This window comes from Grammomys surdaster, unplaced genomic scaffold, assembly GCF_004785775.1.
Source record: "Grammomys surdaster isolate TR1022 unplaced genomic scaffold, NIH_TR_1.0 124976, whole genome shotgun sequence".
Taxonomy (NCBI): domain Eukaryota; kingdom Metazoa; phylum Chordata; class Mammalia; order Rodentia; family Muridae; genus Grammomys; species Grammomys surdaster.
The window spans coordinates 552,085-566,117 of NW_021619904.1; the positions used below are offsets into that span (position 1 = coordinate 552,085).

Genomic DNA, 14,033 nt, shown 5'->3' on the forward strand with positions numbered 1-14,033 from the left:
CAGCGGCCTCTGGTCGCCCGAAAACTGGAGCGGGACCTCCGTCCCAGTCCCCAAAAGCGAGAAAGTGTTGTCAGCTCTTTTAGTTCTCTTCTTCCGGGGGCCGCTCGTGAGAGCCCACAGAAGAAAAGTGTTTTCAGCCCCTTCAGTTCAGCTCGCTCTTCCCGCTGAGGAGAGGGGAGAGTGTTGTCCTTTGAAGTGCATGACTGGCGACTGGCGAGGGATCGCGAAAGCACTCGGACAGCAGGAGACCTTGCACCGCACAGCAGTAGTAGTTTAATTTGAGCTCTGGAATTATATATATACAGTTTCGGGGAAAGAAAAGGTAGCCCCTATTGGTTTGGCTTGGGTGTTTGAGGATGCCTTATTTGCATGGAGGTGCTATCCTACGTGATAAGGGTCACGGGTCTCTTTATGGGAAGTGGAAGCTAAGAGGGCCACTGGCGTGGGAAATCTGAAGCAACCTTCCGTCCTGTGACCCTTTTCAGGCCGAGGTTTCCGGGGCTTCAAAGATTTCTACCAAGCTTTCTGGCTTTCTCATAGCCCACTGCCCCACACTCAGAGGGATCATCTATCTATCTACCTATCATCTATCTACCTATCTATCTATCTATCTATCTATCTCTCTCTCTCTGTGTGTTTGTGTGTGTGTGTGTATGTGTGTGTATGTGTATGTGTGTGTGTATGTATGTTTATCAAATGTGGCATGTTCATTAGATATAAATTATAGGAAATAGGAATCCCCAAAGTCTTCTTTTTAAGATACCTTGAGTTGGAAAATTGTTCTAGATGTCAGGTTTGCAGCTCTGGAGCCAGACATCCTCAGATACCACCATAGTTCTAGTAACACATATGTTAGTAAAGATTCCTTAGCTTTTCTCACTCAGATTCTTCAAATATAAAATATGGATTTTTAATAATTCTCACTCATGAATTTCCAGAGTATTAAGTTAGCTAGTTTAATACTGATCAAATGGTTTCATGCACAGTTTTCCATGCTGAAAGATATCATCATCATCATCACCACCACCACCATCATCACCATCATTATCACCATCATACTTAATCATCCTAGAGGTACATGTAGACTTTACTGTGATGTGCATAGTCTACTTTTCCGCAGCACTATAGAGTATTATTTCTTTTCCATATGTCTCAGACTACCCAGTGTCATGCCCTCATTTGGCAGAAATGTGCAACACCCCAAAGAGATCTGTCCCAGTGATGCCTAGTTGTCACTTGCTTCCTCCTTAGGTAGTTACAAAAGCAACTAGATAGGATAATAATGTCCTGCCTCACTGAGGTGAATCTACTCAGGAGCAGATTTCACTGACTTGAGGTCATGTGGTCAAGAATTTTTCTGGATATGATGTCAAATAGAGGTCTATTCATCAAGTTGACTTACATCTGGATTTTAGAATGTTTTCAGTATATTGGAATCTGATAAACATTGTTTGTCTTGTCTCCACAATGTAAAAGACTTAAATTTAAGGCAATAACAAGACAATGAACAAAATGATACCTTTCCAGATATTTTTACATAAAAAATTGAGAATCACAATGTATTGAGAGAGATTGAATTTTCATTTAGGGAGGTGTTCCAGTCAGTGCTAAAGCCATGCATTGTGTCAGTTATTAGAAATTCTACGACAGTAATAAGGACCACAATAGAGCAAAGTATATAATGATAGAGAATATGTATCTGTATCTTGAGGAGGATAATAACAATAGGCAACAGATGTGGTAGACTGCTCTTTGATCTATGTGGTCACAATACCCTATTACATGACTGGCTATCTGAACCACATTCCTAACACAAGCTTCAGATACTCAGAGTATTATAGAATAAAAACTACCACCACTGACACATAGGTATGATGATGGTCAAAATAATAGAGTCTGGAGAATATCAGCAGGAAAGACTTTACTATTCTGTAATAAAGAAAATGAGTGTCCCTTCTGTAGGTAGGGTTGGGATTCAGAATTTTCCACATGATTTCAGCATCCCAGAGCCCAGAACAGGAGGAGAAAAGAACAATCAGTCTTCTTTCCCTATTGCTTATCTGATGTCCTCATGGCAAAGGTAGGCAGCAGCCCCAGACTGCTGACTACCAACACAGCTGATACCACCTCTGCTGCTATAGCAGCCATTGCTGCTACCACAGCTACAACATTCAGAGCTGTAACTATGATGCTGGACATAACAGAGTAAAAGATATCAGCCCAGAAAATAATAGATGTATATCCATAAATGAACAGTAACATCAATGAGCAACATATGGGATAGACTGACCCTCACTGTATGCAGTAAAGTTGACTAAGCAGCCACTGTCCACACCCTGTGAGTTAATCTCCTACTGTTCCACACAGCCCCAGGCTTCTGAGTCATCTTTAAACCAACTGAGCCTTGATTGGCAAAGCTGATCTGTAAGATGCTTATAGTCAAATGATCAAGAGTCTAGAGAAGGTTGTTATGGAAGCACTTTATTATTTTGTCCCCAAGAAGACAGACCCTTCAAAAGGGGATATTCAAAACACCTCACAAGATTACAACATCTTAGAGCCCAGGACACAGAGGGCAGCAGGAGAGAAGAACGGGCCAGGGAAGTTCCTCTGAACATGGCTTCCTCCAGAATGGCTTGTCTAAAGTGTTTGTTGTTCAGATCAGCAGCAGTCTCCAGATTGCTGGCTACTGCCACAGCAGCCACTGCTGCCACCACTGCTGCCACAACAGCCACCGCTGCCACCACTGCTACCACAGCAGCCACTGCTGCCACCACTGCTGCAGCATCCAGAGCTGTGGCGATGGCGACGGAAAGATCTGCGAGGTCTGTGGTGGCTCAGGCAGCAGCCTCCACCCCCAGAGCTGCAGCAGCCACCAGAGCTGCAGCAGCCACCAGAGCTGGAGCCACAGCAACCCCCAGAACCCAGACTACAGCAGGAAGACACAGGGGGGCACTTGGGAGGACATTTTGGGGGGCACTTGGGAGGGCACTTTGGAGTCTGGCACTTGGGAGGGCACTTTGGAGGAGGCTGGCACTGCTGCTGGTTCTGCTGGCAGGACATCTCAGCTCGTGAGTGTTCTGGGGCTGTGGAAGAATTGCAATGCAAGTTAGAGCCAGGATCCTGGAGCCATCCTATCCACCTCTAGACATAACTGATAGTCATAGAAAGTCCATATTCTGTAGTTTTATTTCTAACAAACCCCAAAGCCTTCTGCTATTCTGACCTATAGTGTCAAGTTGTCTTGCAAACTTTGACAGGAAAAAATAGATTCTCATTCTTTTAAAAAATATATCCTCCTGTAAGTGGAGAGATTTTATAGTCTAGAGACATATTCAGAATACTTCCCTCCTCCACTTAGTTTCTCTGAATGCCATCATTTGGAATGCCCCTGTGCCTGATCTACATCTACTGTGTATCATATAGTGATTCTTATGAGCATTCCATGGATCCCTAAAGCTTCCCAAACTGATGAGGATAAAGGCATAAGAGAAGGAAATAAAGATTATTGATTGATGTTCCAACTCCATTTAATAAAAGACCTAACTTATCCATCCCCGAAGCCATGAGCCAGGTCTTGTCCCTCGTTTCAAACAAGTCTGAACTTATGTCAACACCCCATGTTGACTGGTGTTTGACATAATAATTCTTGTGCTTGGTGTCAAAATTCTGAGCAGCCTGTGATCAAATTCCAGATCTATGGCTCTGTTTTTTCCAAGCCCAAAGATACCTTGGTGCCCTGCTCTCACTGTTAGTCTTGCTTTCCAGGCTGTCCCAGGGAGACATTACAAGAGGGAGCTACCCCTCCTGAAGCCTATTTAAGGTCTACAGCTTTCCATATTTCAGGTTTCCATCCTGAGAGCCCACTCAATCGGAGGGCAGAATATCCACTCTGGATTCATAAGCCAGAGGTACTCAATTCCTTCTAATAGCTCCCAGGAATTTTAGAGTCCCTTTGACTCTACCACTCCGACCCAGCCTTCATTGTCCCTTGTTGCTCTCTGCTTCGCTAACATGGCTCTGAACTCTGCAGCTTTACCCAGCTCTTTTCCACTTGCCGGATCTCCTCTTAGCTTCCCTGTAGTATAGGCCGTGTTCCCAATCCCAATTGACACTTACCAAGGTTACAGGTACACAAGATCTGTGGACACCTCAGAAGGTGAGTGAATGGGGGTGCTCTGTCCCTCAGCCCTTTTATTCTGATTCTGGGATCTGCCCAAATCTGTGAGACAGTGGCTGGGCATGAGAGGCCCTGCCTACACTCACATGATCATGTGATTAGTGATGAGCAAATAGCTGTTCCTCACTAGCCTTCCTCTGTGGAGCTCACGGATGTTGCATCCAGCTTGGATTATGATGTAGACATGAGATGAGGAAATGAATTCCTGTCAATCTTAATCTTACATACTTGAAGGATCCATAATAGTATCTCATTGCTCAGCTGATCACTTTGATACTCTTTCTGAAATAATTCAGGTTTAAGGTACAAAACTGTGGCTTTGTGTTTGTCTTTCTCCACCCTGCCCATTATTTTATATTCATATTATATTTTTATGTTGAGAGTAGTTTCTTCTCTTCTCTTTATTTCATCCTTACCACTACGCTATCATTAGTTCCATTCGTTCCTACAGACAGTTTCACTTTGAATTTCATGTCATATATACATATACAACTTAATTTGTCTATATCAAATTGAGGAATGAAAACATGAGAGAATAAACATACTTTTCTTTGTGAAACTGCCTTAATTTACCTAATAAAATTATCTTAAGTTATTTCTATTTCTCTGAAAATAACTTGCTTCTTTGGGAGAAAAAATCCTCAATGAACACCATATTTTCTTAATCCATTCCTCTATTTTTAGATATGTAGGTTTTTTTCTGCAATTTATCTATGGTGAAGACCCATGACAGTGATATACAAGTATCTGCGCTGTTGGCTTGGTGTTCTTTGAGTAAATGTCCACAAGTATATAGCTAGATATAATAGATCCCTTTTTTGTAATTACTTGTATTACCCCTGGGTTAAAATAGAATCTCAGTGTAGTTTGGATTTGGATTTGTGATTTTTCTATGGCTATCAAATTTGATTTTTTTCCAAATGTTTGGAAACCATTTGTATCTCCATTTATGAGAAATGTCTATTAATTTCATCATCCCATTTATTGAGTTAGCATAGTTCTTTATACATCATAGATATCAATCTTCTCAGATACATAGTTAGCCAATTTTTCACTCATTCTCATACTTTATTCCACTGTTTCCTTTTATGTATAGAAGGTTTTTAATTTCATAAAGTCTCATTTGTCCCTTATTAGATTTATTTCTTGAGCAACTAAGTTCCATTCAGAAAGCCCTTGCCTATGCTAACATATTGAAATATTCCCCCTACCTTTTTAGATCTTATTTTATGGACTTGGTTATACCTGCAGTTGATTTTTCTTGCTGGATGGGAGATGGGAGTCTAGTTAAATTCTTTGAATGTGATTATACAGTTTTCTCAGAAGAAATTGGCTTTTCTCCGTATGCATTTTTGGCATCATTGTATCTGGTCCTCTATTCCACTGCTCTATATGTCCTTATGTCAGTACTATGAAGTTTTGTTACTATGGTCCTATAGTGTAATTTGAAATATCACCATACTTGATAATTCCAGCATTATTTTTGTCCTATAACAATCTTGGGCTACCTGTGATCTTTTGTACTGAAAACAAATTTTAAGATGCTTTTGCTATTTCTGTGAAACATAGCATTAAAAGTATAATGAGTATTGTGTTGAATCTACTGATTGTCTTTAATAACTAATTTTTACAGTGTTAATTCTTCTAATCCACGAGATGAGAGACTTTTCCATCTTCCTGTGTATTCTTCAATTTATTTATTCAGACCTTTAAAAGTTTTTATTGTGGAAGTCTTTTAATTCCTTGATAACATGTATTCCAGGATAAGTTTTAAGAACTGTGAATGGAATTCTTTCCTTAATATCTTTCTTAATGTGATTGTTATTGCTATATAAGAAGGCTACTGATTTGTTAATGTTAATTTTGTAACTGAACACATTTCATAAAGTTTTTATCAAATCTAAGAAGTTCTTGGTGAAATTTTTAGGGTCTCATGTATAGAATTCTTTTGTCTATAAATAAAAATGCTTTGATGTATTTTTATTTGTATCCCTCTTCTTTATTTCTCATGTCTTACTCTTGTAACTAAGAGTTCAAGCACTATATTGAACAAAAGAAGAAAAATTAGGTACTATTATTTTTTGTGATTATTTTTTAGTATAAATGCTTTGAGAATTTTTCTTTTCTTTGATTTTTTATTGGATATTTTATTTACATTTCAGATGTTATCCCCTTACCCCATCCCCTCACCCTGCCCTGGAAACCCCTATCCCATTGTCCCTCCTCCTGCTTCTCTGCAGATGTACCTCTACCTACCCCCCCCCCCCCCCACTGCCACCTCCCCACCCTGGAATTTCTGCATACACGGAGTCCAGCCTTCATGGGACCAAGGATCTCCTCTCCCACCTATGCCCAACATGGCCATTCTTCCTTAAATATACAGCTGGAGCCATGGATTCCCCCCTAAGTGCTCTCAGGCTGGAGGTTTAGACCCTACGGGCTCTGGTTGGATGATATTGCTGCTCTCCTCATGGGGTCACAAACCCTTTCAGCTCCTTCAGTCTTCACTCTAACTCCTCCATTGGGAAACCGTTGATCAGTTTAATGGTTACCTGTGAGCATCTACCTCTGAATATGTCAAACTCTGGCAGACCTCTAAGAACACAGCTATATCAGGCTCCTGTCACCATGCACTTCCTGATCAGCGTCTACCTTTGGTGACTGCACGAGGGATGGATACCCAGGTGCAATGATCTCCAGAATGGTCCCTCCTTCAGTTTCTGTCCCACACTTTGTCTCCATATTTGCTCCCTTGAGTACTTTGCTACTCCTCCTAAGAAAGATGGAAGTGCCCTCACTTGGTCTCCCTTCTTCATGAGCTTCATGTGGTCTGTGAGTTGAATCTTGGGCATGTCAAGCTTCTGGACTAATATCCAATTATCAGTGAGTGAATATCATGTATGTTCTTTTGTGATTGGGTTACCTCACTCAGGATGATATTTTCTAGTTCCATCTATCTACCTAAGAATTTCTCAAATTCATTGTTTTTAATAGCTGAGTAATGCTCTATTGTGTAAATGTACCACATTTTTTGTATCCATTCCTCTGTTGAAGGACATCTGGGTTCTTTCCAGCTTCTGGCTATTATAAATAAGGCTGCTATGAACATAGTGGAGAGAATTTTTTCTATTTAGTATAATTTGGGGTACAGGTTTGTCATATATTCCCTTTATTGTATTGAGGTAACTTTTCTCTATTCCTAGACTCTTCAGGTCTTTTATAGTGAATGAATGCTGAATTCATTCAGAACCTTTTTCTGTGTCTATGAGATAATTGAGTAATTTCTGCCCTTGAGTTCCTTTATATTATGTGTGTGTGTGTGTGTCTGTGTGTGTGAGTGTGTGTGTGTGTGTGTCTGTGTGTGTGAGTGTGTGTGTCTGTGTCTTTGTGTGTCTGTGTGTGTGTCTATGTGTGTGTCTGTGTGTGTGTCTGTGTGTGTGTGTCTGTGTGTGTGAGTGTGTGTGTGTGTCTGTGTGTGTGTCTATGTGTGTGTCTGTGTGTGTGTCTGTGTGTGTGTGTGTGTATCAGTCTGTGTGTGTCTGTGTGTGTGTGTGTCTGTATGTGTGTGTGTGTGTGTCTGTGTGTATCTCTGTGTGTATAGAGAGGGAGGAAAGCTTTACTAATTATCTTACCTAGTCTTGTCTGTTTAATGTTCTACATACCCTTTGTACATAGATCATCACACCAATTTTTTCCCATCTCACTTACATGAAATTATAATAAGTTCCTTTAATAGCTACCCTGGGCTTTGTATTCTTTTACCTGTACTAGCACTTTGAATACTATATGATCTTACATCTTCTTACTAATTATCAGTGTATTTCAGTTTAGAAAAAGCCACTCCTTATGATATTGATCACCCTCCAAGGAGCTACCCACTGAAATATGCATGGTGTGGTATGTGAAGCCACATGACTTGAGAGATCTCCCACTATCTTACCCAATAAATACTTCTTGGTCTTCCTCAGGTTGCTCCAAAGGTCTTAGTAATAGGGAGAGATTAGGAACTGATTCTTGAATTTTCACACTGACTACTCTGCTTAGCTCAACTTCTGACTTCCAGAATGATGAGGTTAAGATGTCATCTGGTCCATGTCACTGCCTCTGTGCTGGAGAACACACATGTCATCAGTTGACACATGCGATCTTTCATGGGGAAGACTGAAATTTAGCCTTTGATTGTGAGCTCTACAGGCTTAAATGTCAGGTTATAGTAGCCATCTTGACTAACCAACCATTGTTTGATTTCCATTTGTCATTCTGCCTCTCTATTAGAATGACTAATTTTCTTCATCTTGTGAATTGTGAAAACACTGCTGACTTATAACTAGAAGTAATTAAAATGTACAGTGGGTTTTTTTCTGTGCTCTCAACCCAGTATCAAGTAAATTAGCCATTTCTCCTTTGTTTTTCTCATTCTATCCCCTTTGAACAGTCATAAACAATGTTGCCAAAATCTCAGAGTCTGAAAGAAGGTTTAGCTTTTATTTATATAACATTGCTTAAAATTATGTTATTTGATTGCTCCAAATGCTACATTTTATATTTATTGGTACAACACAGCAACAAGTAACTGTTTTTCTCTGTTTTATTGATATGGCATGGCTTCATCCTCAGGTTATTTAAACATTCTTTAATGTTGTATGGTCCCTGAGTATATGTATGTGGTTATATTTTACAGTTCTCTGACATTGTTTGAAAGATATTTTGGATTTTTGAAGTTCATATTATAATTATATCACACACACGTGCACTCACAGACAAAGATACACACACACACACACACACACACACACACATTGATAATTTAAAATTAATAGACAAAAATTAACTTGAATTGTCTTCTTTTTTAAAATAGAATTGCTTTTCCCTTGTGGGTTCTAGTCCATAGTCTTGTGGATATCTTTTCTATAGCGAGTAATCTTAAACTACTCTTCATTATTGTAGTTTATTTATTTATTTATTTATTTATTTATTTATTTTAGCTGATATTAGAACAAATTCATATTTAACTTATTACTTCACTTATGTATATAATTTCAAAAAGTCAATAATTATTTGAATGAAGAAAGATTACCTTGACCTCATACCTCCACATTCATGCAGACACATATGTGCCCACCAACTGAACATACAAAAACACTACAAACACACAAACAAACACACACACACACACACACACATATGCACATTGTACCACATACCAGCACAAATAAAAAATTTCGCTATGTTAAAGTGAGTACGTATGTGTGTTGGAGTCTGAGAATGAGTGCTGGAGGGAGAGAAGTCCCTCTCTGATAATCTTAGTGTTACAGCTCTTTTAAATGCATGCCTTCTTCAAGGATTTTCAGTGAAACAGCTCTCCTAGATGATTGGACTATGTATGAACTTTGGAGAGTGGGAAACAGTTTTCAGAATAAAGGAAAACCATTGGCTAGCATTTAAAGTACTCCATTTGTATGGAGAGGCATTCCAGTAATATCAGGTACCTGCTGGCTGAGTCCTTATCCTGGAAAGGAGGAAGTTGAATTTGTAGGTCTGCCAAGGACTTCTTGACCTTCCTCAGGTAGAGCGCATGAGAGAATCAACTCCCCCAGACAAGGTCAGAGAAGGGGAAACCCTGCTGGTAAAAGAAGTCCTCCATTTGTGCCCACCTCAGAAGAGCTATCTTGCCATGGTAGACAGTGACCTTACTTAGCAGGGATTCCTCACATAATTTTACCTTTTGTGAGAATTTTTTGTTTATGTTTTAATATATGTATGTATTTATAAATTCAGTAAGAAAATTGACTAGCTGGAGATTTACCAGATAAAGGAACAGAATGTAGGGTCTAAAGGTGTGAGGAGAGTGTGGGGAAAGGGATGACAATGGCCACTTTCTGCCAGGGTCTAAGAATCAAGTGACAGACATGAAGGGAATCACAAGTTAAAAACAAAAATGTCTCAGTGTTATTGAAGTGCCTTGATAATTGCATTTATTATATTATATTCTTTTATTTTACTTGATTTTATTTTTTGAAACAGAATGTCTTTATGTAGTCTTAGATGACCTGGAACTCACTCTGTACACTAGGCTAACTCTGAACTCATAGATGCAGTGCTTTGATTTAAAGGCAAAGCACAGAATTAGTGTGAATGACAGACATATGGAAACTCTAATTTGCACTTTTAGTATTTGTCTTGATATTCTACCTACTGAGACAATAATAGCCAGCAGCATGAGAGATAAGAACTAGACAATGGCAATTCAAGCAGGAAAAACGAATTATCCAATAGGCACTTGGACACACTGATGTAGGTCTCACATTACCTCACTGTATGCAGTAATATAGCACAGAGTTGTTTTGTGGTGTTCAGAACTTCAGCAAGCTGAATGTGGCTCTTTAATGGTTTTGAAACCATTTTTTAATCTCCAAAATGTGTAGTGCCCTACCAAGAGATTAAGTTCTCAGATATGGTTCAGACACTTAAGCAGCCTCAGGTGGATGAAGAAGTAAAGAACATTCTGCAAAAGCCTCCGAACTTCTGGCTGCTGAGTCACAGCAGCTGGAGGTCCCTATATCTGGATGCATCATCCAGAGTCTGCTGTGGTGGCTCAAACAGTAGTTGTCATATGCAGATCTGTCCCAGGTACTGACTTTCCATGTGAGAGGAGAATGGGGTAATTTAGATTAAGACCCAGGAAGAGTGGACCAGTTGCATGAGAAGGTATGGTGCCTAACCCTGTTGTTCTGTAGTAAGCACATATTGTTGGATGATCAAGCTTGAGCTTAAGCAGTGTAGAAATCCCACAGGGTTAGCTCAATCCTGTTCCATTGTGTTTACACAATCATTTCTTTACATTATAAGCTTCTTCAGGATAAGCTAAAGAAGAAATTATCTCTGAAATAGTTTGACAAAAAATTTACATTATTTCATTGGACCCTAAGTATACCTTTATAAATAGATTAGCTTTTTCCCCACAGAGGAAACCAATAAAAACAAGTATGCCCTGTATCAGTCAATATATACTTTAAAAACAGTCAGTAAGGAAGAAATCATACTTCTTTTGGGAGGTGCTTCTGAATATATTTAAGTAATGTACTTTGCAAATGTGTGTAAGACACACACATCTATATACATGATATGTATGAAGCGTTATCACATGAATTGTTTATCCCCAGTTATAATCACTGCACAATGTGAGGCTTTGAACTGATTGGCCACTGGTGAGACAGACCCCAGCTTGTCACATCTAGTGATCCCAAGCCAGGTATTGTCCTTTCTGGGGCCAGTAGTCTTTTCCATCTCTCTCCATGGCACCAGCGATTTCAACTTGTATTTCATGATTCATCTTTGTGCTTCTGGTACAGATAGATGTCCAGGCATCACTCCTGACCACCTAAGGGACACTGAAAAGGGTGAGGGTCACACATTTCTGTAACTGTTTGGCCCCAAATGTGCTTCCAGTTACTAAGTGGTCACAATACAGGATTCAGGTAAGAATAGGAAGTGAAACACACTTTAGTTTATGTGCAATATCAGAGGCCCACGAGCATCAAGAAATAAAGTGTGTCAGGACTATATGGGTGGAGACACGGCCATCAGCATTCTCAAAACACTCCTGCTCTAAGATTCATTGACCTTTAGCAGACTTTCTAGGCATCTCTTCATTTTGTATTTCACCTCTGTGCTGAGTGCATGTCCAGGTTCTCATGTTCTGAGGTTTCCCTCTGGGAAGCTTGTGGAGTTCCTTAGTGTAATCCCTTACCAAGATCACAGGGAAAAACAAAGATCACCAGAACAGATAAGTAGATATTCTCTACTCTTCTGCCCTTCTGTCTTATCCTTCCTATCACTCTTCAGCCTGTGACATTGGGCCTGGTTATATGAGCACACAGCTGACCCATAAGTCTTGACTGGATGCTCCTTACCTGCCTCCTTCTGTGAGGTAAAAGGAAGCTGTTTCAAATCTACAGGTAGCGAATCAGTGGTGAGTAAATCCTTCCCATCACCTGCCTCCTCATCATCACCTGCCTCCTCATCATCTCCTTCTTGTGTGCACCTTCCACTTTCTTACAACTTGGTCTATACAAGTTTAGCTGCAGGTCTTCAGGTGCAAACAAAGAAAAACAGATCCACCTGAACTTTCGCAAGCTTCTCTTTATGCTCCTACTGCTAACGAATCTGGTGATCCATACTACTGATGTAGGCTGTGATTCCTCTTACTTGCTAATAACACTAATTTGGAAGTACACGTTTGTCAAAAATAAACACAAATTTAGTCATGTTTGAAAGGGGAGACTTTATTATTGCAGCTTGGTCATTTTAGGAGAAAGTCACAACTTTGCAGAGGATGACCAAGAGTCCAAAATACAGAGCACAACAGACAGAAATGGCAGGCAGAAACACCTATACATGGCTTCCTTCTCCACAACTTATCTGAAGTGCAAGGGTCCAGCTCAGCAGCAGCCTCCAGACTGCTGACTACTGCCACAGCTGCTCCCACAGCAACCACCACTGCCACCACTGCTGCCACAGCAGCCACTGCTGCCACCACTGCTACCACAGCAGCCACTGCTGCCACCACTGCTACCACAGCAGCCACTGCTGCCACCACTGCTGCAGCATCCAGAGCTGTGACGATGGCGACGGAGAGATCTGCGGGGTCTGTGGTGGCTCAAGCAGCAGCCTCCACCCCCAGAGCTGCAACAGCCACCAGAACTGCAGCAGCCACCAGAGCTGGAGCCACAGCAACCCCCTGAACCCAGGCTACAGCAGGAAGACACAGGGGGGCACTTGGGAGGACATTTTGGAGTCTGGCACTTGGGAGGGCACTTTGGAGTCTGGCACTTGGGAGGGCACTTGGGAGGGGGCTGGCACTGTTGCTGGTTCTGTTGGCAGGACATCTTGGCTGGTGAGTGCTCTGGAACTGTGGAAGAGTCATACACATGTCAGACTTAGGACTTTGTGGCTACCTTGCCCCCTTTAGCATCCATAATCATAGACACACTATCTCTAGTAGTTTCTGTTATAGGATGGATATTCATCCTCTTACGTGTTCATTATTATTTATTGGAAACTTCAAAACCCACACAAGCCAGGTAACAACTGATACTTAGTGTCCAGCAGCAAATGACAAGCTAGGCATTATGAAATGTGTCTGAACCACCAGAAACTTGGAAATTAACTGTTTAAAGCATCATTTCAGGGGAAAATAGATTTCGCACTAAAGAGAGCCTTGTACCCTGTTCTGTCTCCATCTCTTCCTCTTCTGCTAAGCCAGAGCTGTGTTTCAGAGTGCATCAATTGAATATGCACAATTTTCTGTGCTTCTGAGAGACCCACTCCACTAAACAGAAGCATATTCTGTGCAGAATACCCATTTGTCCTTAGTCAAATCCCCGACTACTCATGTCTCCTATGGATGTCAAAATGTACTTTTGTCTACCCATCATTCTGGCCCACCCTAAGTCCTCTGTAAGAATGGCTTTCCAGCTCTGTGGCTCTGTACAGCCTTCCCTCCAGCTCTCCTCTTGCTCTTGCTCCCAATGGACACTTACCAAGATGACAGGCAGCACAAGATCTGTAGGTACCTCAGGAGGACTGGATGGATGTGTTCTGTCCCTCAGCCTTTTTATTCTCATCCTGGCCTCTGCCCAACATATGAGACAGTGGCTGGGCATGGATGACCCTGACTCCTGACACCTATGTGGTCCTGTGACTGATGATGACCAGATGTTCCTCACCAGCCTTCTTCCATGGGACTCAAAGATACTCAAGCATAGACTATGTTTTAGGCATGAAGTGAGGAGGAAGTGGATTCCTGGCACCCTTAGCTTCACATACCTGAAGGGCATGTGCCTTAGAGACT

General features: G+C 40.9%; 1 protein-coding gene across 1 annotated transcript; it reads right to left on the reverse strand.

The window, feature by feature from the left end:
- Positions 1-2,661: 2,661 nt before the first annotated feature.
- On the reverse strand, positions 2,662-3,063 carry LOC114636843 (late cornified envelope protein 1F-like). The gene has a single exon (XM_028784945.1). The coding sequence runs from the start codon at positions 3,061-3,063 to the stop codon at positions 2,662-2,664; it is 402 nt and encodes a 133-aa protein (XP_028640778.1).
- Between the last annotated feature and the right edge of the window lie 10,970 nt (positions 3,064-14,033).